Source organism: Chiloscyllium plagiosum, chromosome 16, assembly GCF_004010195.1.
Source record: "Chiloscyllium plagiosum isolate BGI_BamShark_2017 chromosome 16, ASM401019v2, whole genome shotgun sequence".
NCBI classification, from domain to species: domain Eukaryota; kingdom Metazoa; phylum Chordata; class Chondrichthyes; order Orectolobiformes; family Hemiscylliidae; genus Chiloscyllium; species Chiloscyllium plagiosum.
In genome coordinates, this window is record NC_057725.1 from 69,160,404 (window position 1) to 69,174,194 (window position 13,791).

General features: G+C 45.6%; 1 protein-coding gene across 3 annotated transcripts in view; it reads left to right on the forward strand.

The window, feature by feature from the left end:
- The first annotated feature begins 390 nt into the window (after nt 1-390).
- LOC122558000 (MAP kinase-activating death domain protein-like) overlaps nt 391-13,791 on the forward strand; it is a 32,954-nt gene continuing 19,553 nt past the window's right edge. Inside the window, exons 1-5 of one of the 3 annotated variants that reach the window (XM_043706312.1) lie at nt 391-1,281; nt 3,246-3,340; nt 4,394-4,477; nt 11,963-12,121; nt 13,393-13,513. In XM_043706312.1, the coding sequence (XP_043562247.1) occupies nt 1,119-1,281; nt 3,246-3,340; nt 4,394-4,477; nt 11,963-12,121; nt 13,393-13,513 (622 nt within the window). In that variant the 5' untranslated portion in view covers nt 391-1,118. The remainder of the gene's footprint in view (nt 1,282-3,245; nt 3,341-4,393; nt 4,478-11,962; nt 12,122-13,392; nt 13,514-13,791) is intronic. The other 2 variants (XM_043706313.1, XM_043706314.1) reach the window with 2 other exon arrangements.

The window sequence follows — 13,791 nt, forward strand, 5'->3', positions numbered from 1 at the left end:
TCTGCGCTGGCCTTCCTTGATTTCAAATGAAATTTTATTTTGTCCCTGAGAATTGTTCCCGATAACTTTCCCTTTGCTAATGTTAGGCTGATAGGACTATGGTTTATCCCTCTCCCCTTTCTTGATCTTTATCTTTAAAATTCATTCATGATGAGGGTGTCGCTGGCTAGGCCAGCATTTATTGCCCATTCCTCATTATCCAGAGGGCAGTTAAGAGTCAACCAGATTGCTGTGGGTCTGGAGTCACATGTACGCCAGTTCTCTTCCCTCAAGGGAACCAGATGGGTTTTTCCAACTATTGACATGGCCATCATTCGACTCTTAATTCCAGATATTTGTTGAATTCTAATTCCAGTATCTGCCAAGGCAGGATTTGAACCTGTGACCCCAGAATGTTACCTGGGTCTCTGGTTTAACAGTCCAGCGACAATACCACTAGGCCATCACTTGAGCGAATGTTGTAACATTAGTAACCCTCCAACTTCTGGTTCTTCTGTTCTGTCTAGTGAGATTGAGAGATTATGACTAATGCTTTTCAACTTTAAGCAATGCAGGCTGAAATCCAGGATGGCTTACTAGTTTTCAGTAATATTTATCTTTTTCCAGTACATCTTGCTTAATATACCCTGCCCATACCCTCTCCTCATTCAGCGCAACCTTCACATTCTTCACTATCTCGAAGTTGCAAAATACTCATTGTCTCTGCCTTCTGCGTGTGCATCCAAATTTCTCGGGTTCTTAACAGACAACTTTTTTTCTAGCTAACTATTTGCACTTTATTTGTTCACAAAAGTCTTTGGGGTTTATTATCCAATTATCCACGACCTTCCCAACCCCACATCAATATCCTTGAGAGTCTAGTGTGGTTGAGGGAAGAAAGTGTTGTGAATCTTACGAGGGAAGCATTTAGCTTGGACCCGGGACTAGGGGCAGAATCCTTATTGATGTAGAAAGAGTATTGGGTCTGAATACTGCTCCAATAGTGGTTACTCTGAAGCTCAGTGCCAGAGTGTAGGAAGCCTCATAGCAGGACTGTAATTCTCCAGACGACTTGGTAATGTGGGCCATGCTGGCGACCTCAAGCTTCACAGGTCACTACCAGGAAGCTCTCTGTCTCCATGTGGGAGTGGCTTCTACTCAGTCATGTTGTATCCTCCATTTCACCTATTCAGCCGATCTCTGACTCTGTGTCTTTCTTTCCTGCTTGCAATGCATCTTGGGTTGTAGAGTTGTGGAACAAGCACCAGGATATGAGAAAACAAAAAGCTTTGGAGAAACAGAGTAAGGACTTTGACAACTCAGCCCTGTCATACAAAGTACTTCTTACTTTTAGAGCTAGACACCCTAGCCATGTCTTCTGTTTGAATCACAGTCCTTGCAATCTGTGCCTTAGACTCGTCGCCTCTCACCTATAGATATGCTATTGGGTTTGTGTTTGTGTGTGTCTGTCTCTCTCTCTCTTGCTGTCTCTCTCTCTCTCTCTCTCTCTCCCGCCCCCCCCATCTCTCTTGCTCTCTCCAACTCATTCTGTTCACTTCAACCCCTTGCCCATGCTGTCTTTCCCATCCTTCTCCCTGCCTCCCTCCCTCTCGCACTGTCTCACCCAATGAACCTGCGGGGTGCAGGTGTGAGGGAGTGGGTGGGGAGTGAGCTCATTGCTGTGTAGTCACAACGCATGCTTGCGTACCAGCTTGCCGATTGGTCCTTTGGCCTGAAGTCCACTGGGCAAGTGACCAATGCGCTCGGGTTGAGTTCAGCTCTTTGTCTTCCATTGCTGCCCTTTGAGCCCATTGACATCAGTGTCTTGGGTTGTGGGATGCTACCCAAAACGATTTGGAATCAGGCTCTCATTTTTACACATTATATTACAGGGTGTTTGTAACCACCGCTTGCAGAAAAGCAGGTAAATTGAAACCGGGAATAGTCCAAATATCTGTATGTGACGGCTGGTGTCTTTGGCCTTATGACAAGACCATTGCACACATCAGCTTTGTAGAATGCAGCGATCACCCAGAGCATATAATGGCCAAAACTTGCTACTGAAGGGTGATGAGAGACCATACATGGGGTGATATTATCAGCGATGGTTTCACACTGAAAGATGCGAGGACAGGAGTACTTTCCCTTTTAAAAAAGGAATATGAAAGGCAATGTGGGTTCAGCTTGTATATCGTGTAGAGTTGTGGGCACAACATTATAGGAAGGATGTGAATGCATTGGAGAGCATGCAGAAGCATTTGACAAGAATGGTTCCAGGTCTGAGAAACTTCAGTTATCAGGATAAATTGAACAAGTTGGGGAGGTTAGAGAGAAGAGATTGTGAAGAAGTTTTCAAAATCATGAGTTGGCAGGGTAGAATAGATAGGGAGAAGCTATTTTCAGTTATACAAGGGAAAGAATGAGAGGGCAGAGATTTGAAGTGATGTGCAAGTATAGCAAGAATGATACAAGGAAAGAAAGTTTTTTCACATGGTGAGCTGTTAGTGTATGTAATGCACTGCCTGGAAATGTGATGGGAGAAGGTTCAATTGAGGCCTTCAAGAGTATTGATCTTTTTTTGGATTATGTGTTCAGGGATCTGAGGAAGGACAGGAGACTGGCAGAAGGTAGTAGAACCGAGGTAGGCATGATGGGCTGAATGGTCTTCCTCAGCTCGATAATAATTCTGAGATTCTGAAATGGTAGGGATCTGGGACCTGGGGAGACATCTCCAAAGGAGGTCTCAACTGCTTCCAGAGTTGGTCAATTTGGATGCGGAATTGGAAATAATCAAACTTTTTTTCCTGTAGGTTTGGGTGAATTCTTATAAATAACGGTCTTTCTTTGAAACGGTTAGTTCGGATAATTCTAAAGTTGTAGGACTGTCATCAGTAACAGTTGGGTGGGGACAAGGAGCAGAACGATAATTGGCAGGTGTGGCTGGGGGGTGACAGGTTGTTTACTGGTATTGATCTTGTGCTGTTAAGTTTGGAACCAGAGGGGCAAGCTTTCAGATATGAGCCATTGATGTGAAAGCTGAAGCATTAAAGAGAACCATGGGAAAATGGTTACAGATGACCTGCACCACGCCAGCGTATCCCCCTCCAGCCTGTAGCACTGGAACACAAATAGCTTTAGTCTCTGGTTTCCTGAGAAGCTTTCCCTCCTTGACACTGCAGTGAGAGCTGGAGTGTTACGACTGATGACAGGCTGCGGTTCAGCATGGCTCCTCTCCCAACATGTTCACATGGGTCTCTTGCCTGCAGGTACAGAGAACTCCAGACACACGTCCGACTTGGACCCAGATGAGAAGAAATCGCAAATCAGCGCTGACAGCGGCTTGAGTGCGACCAGCTCGCAGGTTAGTGCTTACTGCTTGTTGCTAACACAAGGAGCGACCTATGGTTGGGGCAGTAGGTGGGGTACAGGTGAGCAATGGAGCTGAGATGGGGGAAGGGTTTCTGGGCTTGGGTGATGAAGTGAGCCATGGCTGCTGGTGAGAAATGGTCTTGGGACAGTGCCAGGCAGATCCAAGGTTGTATTGTGTTCACCTGCTAGATGCATGGTGATTCTGATGCTACAGAAACTGTCATTGGCTGTGATACTGAACTGGAGTTTGGTGTGGCTGAAGAGTTGGTTTCTTACATTCTTTGTTTAGGTGAGTCAGTGAATTATTGAATGCCGGTCTGAAACATGTTTCTATTGATAACTAGTTGCTATTTTCTTTAAACATTTTGGAGCTATAGCAGTATGCACGTGAAACATTTCAGGCCAAATACAGCTGAACATGACGGAGAAAGGATTGCACAAGCTGTCTCGGACGTGAAAGGGTCTAGCAAATAGCTGCTTCAGTCATAAATCAGGAAAAACATCAGGTTGCATGGGCTTGAGACTTGTTCTCTGTTCACCTTTTGCCCTAAAAGTGTTCCATTCTGTGAGAGACTTGCTTTCCACATTTGTGAGGCGATGAATGATTTTAGTTCTGTGAATGTCCTAAATGACCTCCATGCTGCCAATCCTCCACTTTTCAACCTTGCCCTGAAAGCTGGATAGGTTCTATAACAGGAAGGAGTTTGCCTCAGTGCTTCCCAGTGAGGGAGGACAGGGTGAGTGAGAAATTTAGAACCAGGTCTGAATGCTCCTTCATGGCTTGTATACAAAGAGAACAGCAGTGTCCTGTCTCCTTACATTAGGCCTGAAGTTGTACAAGGACTAGAAAGTGCTGCATAAACATAGATGTCTGTGAACTTCTGTCCCCTCCTGATTGCTCCATCAGATTAAGACTGTCAGCACAATCGAGCAGTTTTAACATGAAATTATCTTCCTTTTTGGTGTTGCTGTTAATACTCTCTCCTTTATTCTTCTGTCCTCTTGCCTGCTCCTTTTCTCCTCCTCACCCTCTCGACGGTACCAGAAGAGTGACAGTGAGTCTATCACCAGCTGTGAGCCGCCTGCACTCACCCGGAGTACCAGCCAGGAGTCAGAAAGCAGCACCGTGGTAGGGCAGTGACATGCTGGGGCACGTGTGTGTGGCGCGCTCTGCTCCTCGCGCAGTGTCGTAAAACAAACGCGCCTTGCTCCCAACTCCCTGCTAACACAGTCCAGATTCATTCAGCACCGTGCAAAAACTGACAGGCTGCTTAGCAGAAATCCCAGGCATCAATCATATTTAGCCAGGGTATGATGACATGGGCAGAGCTTTGAGGCATTGGTCTTGACTGTGAACAAATTCCTTGGGCTTTGTGTACCATAAGAGCATGGATTCAGAAGCAGATTAATCTTGCCGCTCTCTTTAAAGAAGCAACGACAACAAGCCCTGATATATGCTCGACCATGATTTCCACAGGTTTTCACACAAGAGGCTGTTAGTTACACCCAAAAGCTGTGTGGACCTTTGCAAATCACAAGTATAGTGAGAAACTGAGAAACCTTTATAAAATAAGAATTGTTCGAAAAATGATGGGGTGCCGTCTGGATCAGTGTGGATACTGCTTTTTGATCGTAGTTCATATTAATATAATTTCCATCAATACAATTCCTATCTTCATAATTCACATTGAGAATTTGGATTTGCGCTATTTCTATTTTGATCGATTCATAGGGTGCAGCATTTATTACCCATCCCTAGCTTCCCTTGAGAAGATGGGAGTAACCTACCACCTTGAACCGCTGGAGGTTTTGAGGTGTAGATACACTCCCAGAGGATGTTAGGGAGTGAGTTCACGTGCAGGACAATATCCTCAAGCAGGTGAAGCAGTGGGATCTGTGGTTGGACTCTGCAAATTACAGAACGGTGATAGACAACAGGAATACAGGAATCTGCAAAATAGTGCATGCAGAAGGAGCAAAGAATCAAGTCAGTTTATTGTCTTGCAATCATACTGTTTGTTGAAAGCAGTTTAATGAGGGACGACACTCATTTCCAATTGTCATAGAGCAGTCATCAGTTCAGGCAGTGGACTGTTTAACTGCAATCATTAAAACAATCTAGTAAAAATTAGGAAGCTCTGGTCCCTCTTCCAGGACACTGGTGGGAATGGATATTGAATACTGGGTCCAGTACATGGTCACTGCAAGAGGAATAAGGGCAGTGGAGAAAAGACATCTCACAATGAGGAATGAAAATGTATCTTTGGGACGCTTGACTTCTCTATCAAAAGTCTTTTTAAACCAATGTCTGCATTACATTAACAGTGATAGTAAATTGACATTAAGCCTACAATGAATGTCATGGCAAGTTTGTTTTGACATTACTCCCTTGGATCACAGCACTCTGTTCCTTCATACGTGCTCCTGTTAGATAGCATTGTCTTTTCTAGGCATATGAGTAATTAACTTGTAAGTTTCCAATTTCTGATTCATTCTCTTCTTGTGCTATTTTTTGTTTTACTCCCTGTTTCTTTCAAGTAATAACACTCTGGGATTTGCTGCCTGTGCAATATTCTTATGCAGGCACCTTATTACTCATTAAACATATTAACCCAGGCACTCACTGTATGAGACAAATAAAGGTCAGAGGTTCGAACTTAATTTTATTAAAGTACTCAAGTTGAAGATACAACAGTTAGCAACAAGTTAAGGGAATCTTTTCCCCAAGTTAGGCTGACTGCCTGCCACCCGCTGCGGTGAACTTGATTGGGCTGCTGGATTCATTTCAAGAGCTCTGTGATCAGGGACATTCTGGGTTGTCACTTTGATACAGAAGTGGGCCTCTTGCTGAGGAATGGCTGCCAGGATTCTCCTCTTACACCCCCTTTCTGAGCCGTCCTGCCGTCTTCTCTGACTTCAGCCAATGGGCCGGAGGGCAGGAGTCACAGCACCTAGTGAGGTTAAGTCAGGTCATCCTGGGTGTGTTCCAAAATATGATTACTCCATGGTGCCAACACCTCTGGCCAAAACTGCCGAATACACAAAAAAACATAATGTTTCTCCTTGTTGATCTAGCTGACGACTGCTTAATGAGTTTTGGGTTATAACAACTCTCCCAATATGTAGTGCGGGTCTGGGTTGACCTTTATTTACTTTTGGTCTGTGGTAACCTTGGCTTCTTTGCATTCCTCAGGCCTTGCTTGCAGAAGCTGTTCAGCCAATTTACCGTTAGGCTGAGTTACTTAGTACATTGGCTATTTGGCCACATTTCAGTTCTGATCAATCTCTGTGAGTGGTTTGGACTAACCTCAATTCAGAATCTGTTTGTTGCATTTCTATTAAAGAAGATGGGCTCAGTATGTTAGCCTCATTCTCTTTACCTTCACCTCTCTTGTTGAAGTTTTTGAACATTATATCTAATAACTGTTTGCAAAGTATCTCCCTTTTCATACTTATCTGTTCTTCCTGTTTAATTTTGTGGGCTTGTATATAGTCACATCACAGATGAGGAACATCTTGGATTGTTTCCTCTGTAGTAATCTTGTTGTATCTCCAGTGGTGATCCACCACTCTTGGTGAAACCAATCGTTATGAACGTAGCAGATCATTTCCCAAGATAAAATTAATTCTTTTAAAGGGATTTATTTCCCAACTCCAACTTCTCCATTTACGAAGTCACTCTTTAACCTTTGTAACCTTCATGTATACCTCATTAATATTTTCTGCTTCATTGACCCTCTGGTATCATCAGCCAACATCAGACTAATATAGAAGTTGCTGGAAAACCTCAACAGGTCTGGCAGCATCTGTGAAGAGAAATCACAGATAACATTTTGGGTCGAGTGATCCTTTCTCAACTCAGAACCGTTTTGTTCTCTAAAAATAATTCCTCTTCCATTTTTAGATTTTCCAGTCCTCCACCTTACTTGTCGATTCCCACATGACCATCTCATCACCTGTCTGTGAGAGAGATCGTCTGTATCTACCAGAACTGCTGCTTCTATGATCTTTGATACCTGACCCTCATCTGAGTTGGATTTTAAGCTTGCAGGAATGCTTTTTCTGAATTCTACCAGAATTATCTTCCATTTGTTTCCAAAATGTTTCTGTGATTTCAACAATCTTCCTTGTAAATTTTACAAATATCATGACAGATGTTTTACTTGTTCTTAGTTTTAATTGATGAACTTTGGAGCAAGTTCATTCGTATTGCATTTTTAACTGTTTCATAATTTGCAAATTGTTAGAAACCTACAGCATGGAGAACAACCCTTTGGCCCAAACTGGTCCTTTCTGACCAAAATGTCCATCCACGCTAACCCCATTTCCCTGCACTTGGCCCATGTTCTTCTCAACCTTTCCTATCCATGTATTTGTCCAAATGCCTTTTAAATGTTGTTAATGTACCTGCTTCAACCGCTTGCACTGGCAGCTCATTCCATTTCTGTACCACGCTTTGTGTAAAAAAAGTTACCCCTCAGGTTCCCATTAATTCTTTCCCCTCTAACCTTAAACTCTCCCCTTGAGTCCTGGCAACATCCTTGTAAATTTCTTCTGCACTCTTTCCAGTTAATAACATCCTACAGCAAGGTGACCAAAACTGAATGCAGTACTCCAAGTAGGGCCTCACCAATGTCCTGTACATAGACTCATAGAGGTATACAGCACAGAAACAAACCCTTCAGTCTATGTCTACCAGACATCCTAAACTAATCTGGTCACATTTACCTGCACTTGGCTCCCTCTATCAACCTTTCTGGTCATATACCCTTGCAGATGCTTTTTAAATGTTGTAATTGTATCAGCCTCCACCATTTGCTCTGGCAGCTCACTCCAAACACCCACTACCCTTTGCGTGAAACAGTTGCCCCTTAGGTCCCTTTTAAATCTTTTCCCTCTCATCCTAAGCCTAGGCCCTCTCGTTCTGGATTCCCCAAACCCAGGGTACAACTGCAACATAACTTTCCAACTTCTATACTCCGTGCCCTGACTGATGAAGGCCCGTGTACCAAAAGCTGCCTTCCCTGCCCTGTCTACCTGTGACTCCACTTTTAGAGAATTGTGCACCTGACACTCCTTAAGGCCCTACTATTCACCATGAAACTCCTACCTTGATTTGACTTTCCAAAATGCCAGACTTCACATTTGGCTATATTAAACTATGTTTGCCATTTCTCAGCCCACTTCCCCAGCTGATCAAGATCCTGCTGAAACCTCTGTTAACTACCTTCACTATTCAATATACGGCCTATTTTAGTGTCATCGACAAACTTCCTAATCATGCCTTGTACATTCTCATCCAAATCATTGATATAGATAACATGCATAATGCCGTCTTAGCTGTAGTTGACAAAATGCTCTGTAATAGTCATATCTCGGCATCTTTGTCAATCCAGCTACTTTTGCAAATAAAGTGAAATATTTTTTGACACCATTGAGTGCCTGCACTTCATAGGATTCTGGTGAGAAGGGAATTTGAATACTGGGTCTGGTGCATGGCCAGGAGGAAGAAGGGCAGTGGAGAGAAGATGGCACTGGAATTGAAATTATCTCTTCTTTCGTCCTTTAAGAGTTTCATTGGCCAAATAGTGATATCTAATTTCCCATGTCACTCTTGTGTTAATAGTTTTTAAATTCTATCCTCTTTCGTATTTCAAGCTTTCGTTTTTCAAGTTTCTCTCCTTGTCATTCTTCTTTTTCATTTCCCATTGTTTCTTTCTTTTTCATTTGCATTTTCTCTCTCTCTCTCTAATGTTCAATTTTTTTTTTCATTTCTAATTGAACTGTAGCTGCTTCTAGCTGTGACATCTTCATTTGAGGTGGCACCGTCTTCTGATTCTAAAGTTAGATAATTGTGTTCAGTATCTCTCCCTTACTAGATCCTACTTTCTACCTTCTGTTACATCTACCAAGTTAGACTTTGTCAAACATTTCAAACAATCCACTATTACATGGGGGTTCCAGACTTTTGAGTGCGATCCCATGCAGGAGTGTAATTTTAACTGTCCGACATACAAGTGTTTCCTGTACTTAGAGCTATTTTACATTGTCCTGCACTGAATCGCATGCAAATGGACTTGCAAATGAACTCAAGGAATATTATTTGCAATCTTGGAGCGACTTGAATGTCGCCTTGTCCCAGGAAACACTTCACACTTCAAGGCCTTTTCCAAAATCCAATCCATGCAGTTACCTCGACTGCAGCACTCCGGTGTTATGTTCAACACCTTGGTGTTTTTGTTTCTTGAACAGAGGCACAGATGCCTTAACTCAAATTACAGCAAGTGCCTCCCCTTTTCACCATCCCAGCTGATGTTTCAACTGGACATGTTAGATCCCAAAATGAAACCTGGTTTGATCATTTCTGTCTATTAAACACGATCATTCACCAAAACATAAGTACCCAGGCTGCACATTTTCTTTAATAGTAAAAGAAGTTCCTTCCAAAAGTCAAATCAAACAAAAAAATGTCTGGTTATCTGATTATGTAACACTGAACAGTCTTAAAATACATGACAGGCAAAGCCTCATCTATTTCCCAACACCATTACTTTCCAGTGATTCAGATCCAGAGAAATTATCCTTTTGTATGAAATCTTTAAGATTGACTTAACATTAGTGAAAGGGAGAGATGCAATGAGACTTGGGTATCCTTGTGCACCAGCTGCTGAAGGTAAGCATACAGGTACAGTAGGCAATGAAAAAGGCAAATGTTATGTTGGTCTTCATAGCAAGGGGATTTGAGTACAGAAGCGGGGATGTCTTGTTGCGTTTGCACATGGCCTTGGGGAGACCACTCCTGGAGTATTGTACGCAGTTTTGGTCCCCTTATCTGAGGCAGGATATTCTGGCTAAGAAGAGAGTGCAACAAAGGTTTGCCAGACTGATTCCTGCGGTGACAGGATGGATTCTGATTATCATCTCGATCGGTTAGAATTACATTCACTGGAGTTTAGAAGAATGAGGGGGCAATCTCACAGAAACTTAACAGGACTAGACAGGATAAATACAAGAGGGATTGTACAGATGTCTGAGAACCTCAGAACCAAGGCACTCAGTCTAAGGATACAGGGGAGACCACGTAGGACATAGGTAAAGAAGCATTCTTTCACCCAGAGAGTGGTGAGCCTGTGGAATTTCTTGTTGCAGAAGGAGATTGAGGCCAAAACATTATTTTCAAGGAGGAATAATATTGTACTTGGGGTTTAATAGATCAAAGGATATTGGGAGAAAATGGGAACAGGGTACTGAGTTGGATGGTCAGTCATGATCACATTGAATGGTGTAACAGGCTCAAAGGGCTGAATAGCCTAGTCTTCCTATTTTCTATGTTTTTGATAACAACTCTGTTTAGTATGTTGCTATAGCTGAGTAATCATTTGTATTTCACAAGTTGCATTTTGCCTCACTTGCTTCACTCTCTCTTGCGCTCCTACTGTACAGTGCTGGTAAACCGATGCATCTGCAGGTTGTTAAGTTTTGGTTATATTTCTACTGGATTGCCCCAGTTGTCTATCTTGACTCAGTCCTGCTGTCCAGAGATGACTATCACCAGCTACCTCTGCAACACATTGCTCATCCTGGGCACACACCTCCAGTCCAAGGAATTGCTACAGTCAGAATTTCCTCCCCCCCGCCCCATCATCAGAGCTATGAAGACAGGCATCTCTGGCTTGGTCCACCTCTGAATCAGAAGTTCTGGATGTCTAGCTTCAAGCATCTCCAGGCAAGGGACAGCTTTGGATGGAGCCAACTAGCTCCTCTCTTCCAAAGATGCTTACATCTTGTAATTGAAGAATTTTTCAGCCTACCTTGACTTGGATCGTATTATTTGCCATCTTAAGTTGGCATCTTAAAGTTACTTCAGAGGATTTGGAACTTTAAGGTTTCTTCAGGGAACTTTTGGGGGTTCATGTAGTACCTCATGTTTCTTGATTTAAGATTTCTTTAGAATCAAAGAATCTTTAGTGCCCATCAAGTCTGCACCTGCCCTCCAAAGAGCATGCCACTTATACATAGCCCCTTACCCTTTCCCTGTAACTCAGCATAATCCACCTAGCCTGCATGTCATTTGACACTGTAGGCAATTGCCCTTGGCCAGTCCGCTTAACCCACACATCTTTTGGATTGTGGGAGGAAACTGGAGCATCCGGAGAAACCCATGCAGACACTGGGAGAATGTGCGAACTCCACACAGATTGTCACCCATGGCTCAAATTGAACTTGTGTCCCTGGTGCTGTGAGGCAGTAGTGCTCGCCATTGAGACACCATTCTTATTATAGTCTTTCAAAGTCTTCCACTTTTCACTGTCAACCCTACCTGGACTTTCTGTACACACCTTCCCACTGCCCCCTTCATACCCCTGTCATGGGGGCTCCCTGTATTCTGTTCCCCTGTCAGGAGATTTAGTACGCAATTTATCACCCCTTGTAATCCCTACTGAAATCTTCTCGACCCAGATTCCTAATGCTCCCCCACTCCCCTCCCCCACCACATGGACAGGGACTGTGTTTGGTGTAAGTGTTGTGTTGGATCAAATGCAGCTATTGGTCTGAGACATGTTGTTGTGTTTGGGCAGTTGACAATCGCTTGTGTTATCATCTCTTGTTGCAGGTGAGTAACAGCTCTGGAGAGACCTTGGGTGCTGACAGTGATTATAGCAGTGCTGCTGGAGAAAGTGTGACCGGCAAGAACACCCTCGAGGCAGCAACATCCAGAGGAACGCTCTCCGACAGCGAGATCGAGACTAACACTGACACCAGATACATCTTTGTAAGTCACCCGACATGCTCACCCACATTAACAAATGGGAATCGAGTGTTTACCCCTCCCTCCCTGGGTGCAGGGTGAAATTGCTGAGTTTGGAATAGGTTAGCTCACCTCAGAGATGCCTGCTGTGTTCCCAGGAACAGACAAGGAGGAACCAAACTCCAGAGAATGAGAGATGGGGTGGGGCAGTCTGAGGGGAGAGGGGAATGTGGGCAGGGGGACAGTCTGGGAGGAGAGGGGAATGCGGGTCTGAGGGGAGAGGGGACTGCGGGCAGGGGGGCAGTCTGAGGGGAGAGGGGACTGCGGGCAGGGGGGCAGTCTGAGGGGAGAGGGGACTGCGGGCAGGGGGGCAGTCTGAGGGGAGAGGGGACTGCGGGCAGGGGGGCAGTCTGAGGGGAGAGGGGACTGCGGGCAGGGGGGCAGTCTGAGGGGAGAGGGGACTGCGGGCAGGGGGGCAGTCTGAGGGGAGAGGGGACTGCGGGCAGGGGGGCAGTCTGAGGGGAGAGGGGACTGCGGGCAGGGGGGCAGTCTGAGGGGAGAGGGGACTGCGGGCAGGGGGGCAGTCTGAGGGGAGAGGGGACTGCGGGCAGGGGGGCAGTCTGAGGGGAGAGGGGACTGCGGGCAGGGGGGCAGTCTGAGGGGAGAGGGGACTGCGGGCAGGGGGGCAGTCTGAGGGGAGAGGGGACTGCGGGCAGGGGGGCAGTCTGAGGGGAGAGGGGACTGCGGGCAGGGGGGCAGTCTGAGGGGAGAGGGGACTGCGGGCAGGGGGGCAGTCTGAGGGGAGAGGGGACTGCGGGCAGGGGGGCAGTCTGAGGGGAGAGGGGACTGCGGGCAGGGGGGCAGTCTGAGGGGAGAGGGGACTGCGGGCAGGGGGGCAGTCTGAGGGGAGAGGGGACTGCGGGCAGGGGGGCAGTCTGAGGGGAGAGGGGACTGCGGGCAGGGGGGCAGTCTGAGGGGAGAGGGGACTGCGGGCAGGGGGCAGTCTGAGGAGAAGGGGGGACTGAGGGTGGTAGGAGCTGACCAAGGGAGAGGAGTCAGTGAGAATGGATGATAGAGGGTTCCCCTGGAAGACACTGTCTTTTGTCAGAGGTGGGGTAGGGAGGTGTAAACTGTGCTCCAAACTAGTATCCCCCAGAATGAGTGGAGTCGGGGGAATGAAGAGGGAAGTAGGAATGATTGGGGAGAGTGGGGATTTGTAGGAGTGAGCGTCAGGTGAGTGTGCATGCTGGGACTGACAGTGAAAGGCTCAGTGCTGACAGTGTTCTCTCTGACAGGGGAAACCTCACATGCTGGCAGCTGGCTTCAAGGCTACAAAAGGGGGCAGTGCATATGCCCAGGCTCCCAGCCCACCAGAGGACACCAGTCAGAGGGTTTACCTCTTTGAGGGACTGTTGGGTAAGAACAGAAAACAAAGCCTGTCTTTTTTGTTTGAAGATGATTTGAGAATACAGAATGAAGAGTGACTTGCACAAACTCATTATCCTAGAATCCACAAAACTTTCTGTGGCGTCAGTTACTGTTAGAGTGCTCCCTCACTGTTTTTATTTGGGGTGACGACCACGCAGTTTGTATGTCGGGTCTGGTGTTTGGAGGGAGACACTGCATGGCCAATGTGTTGAACTGCCTCTGTAAGGGTAATGAACTGTGTGTATGGGTGAGGCAGTGTGTGTGTT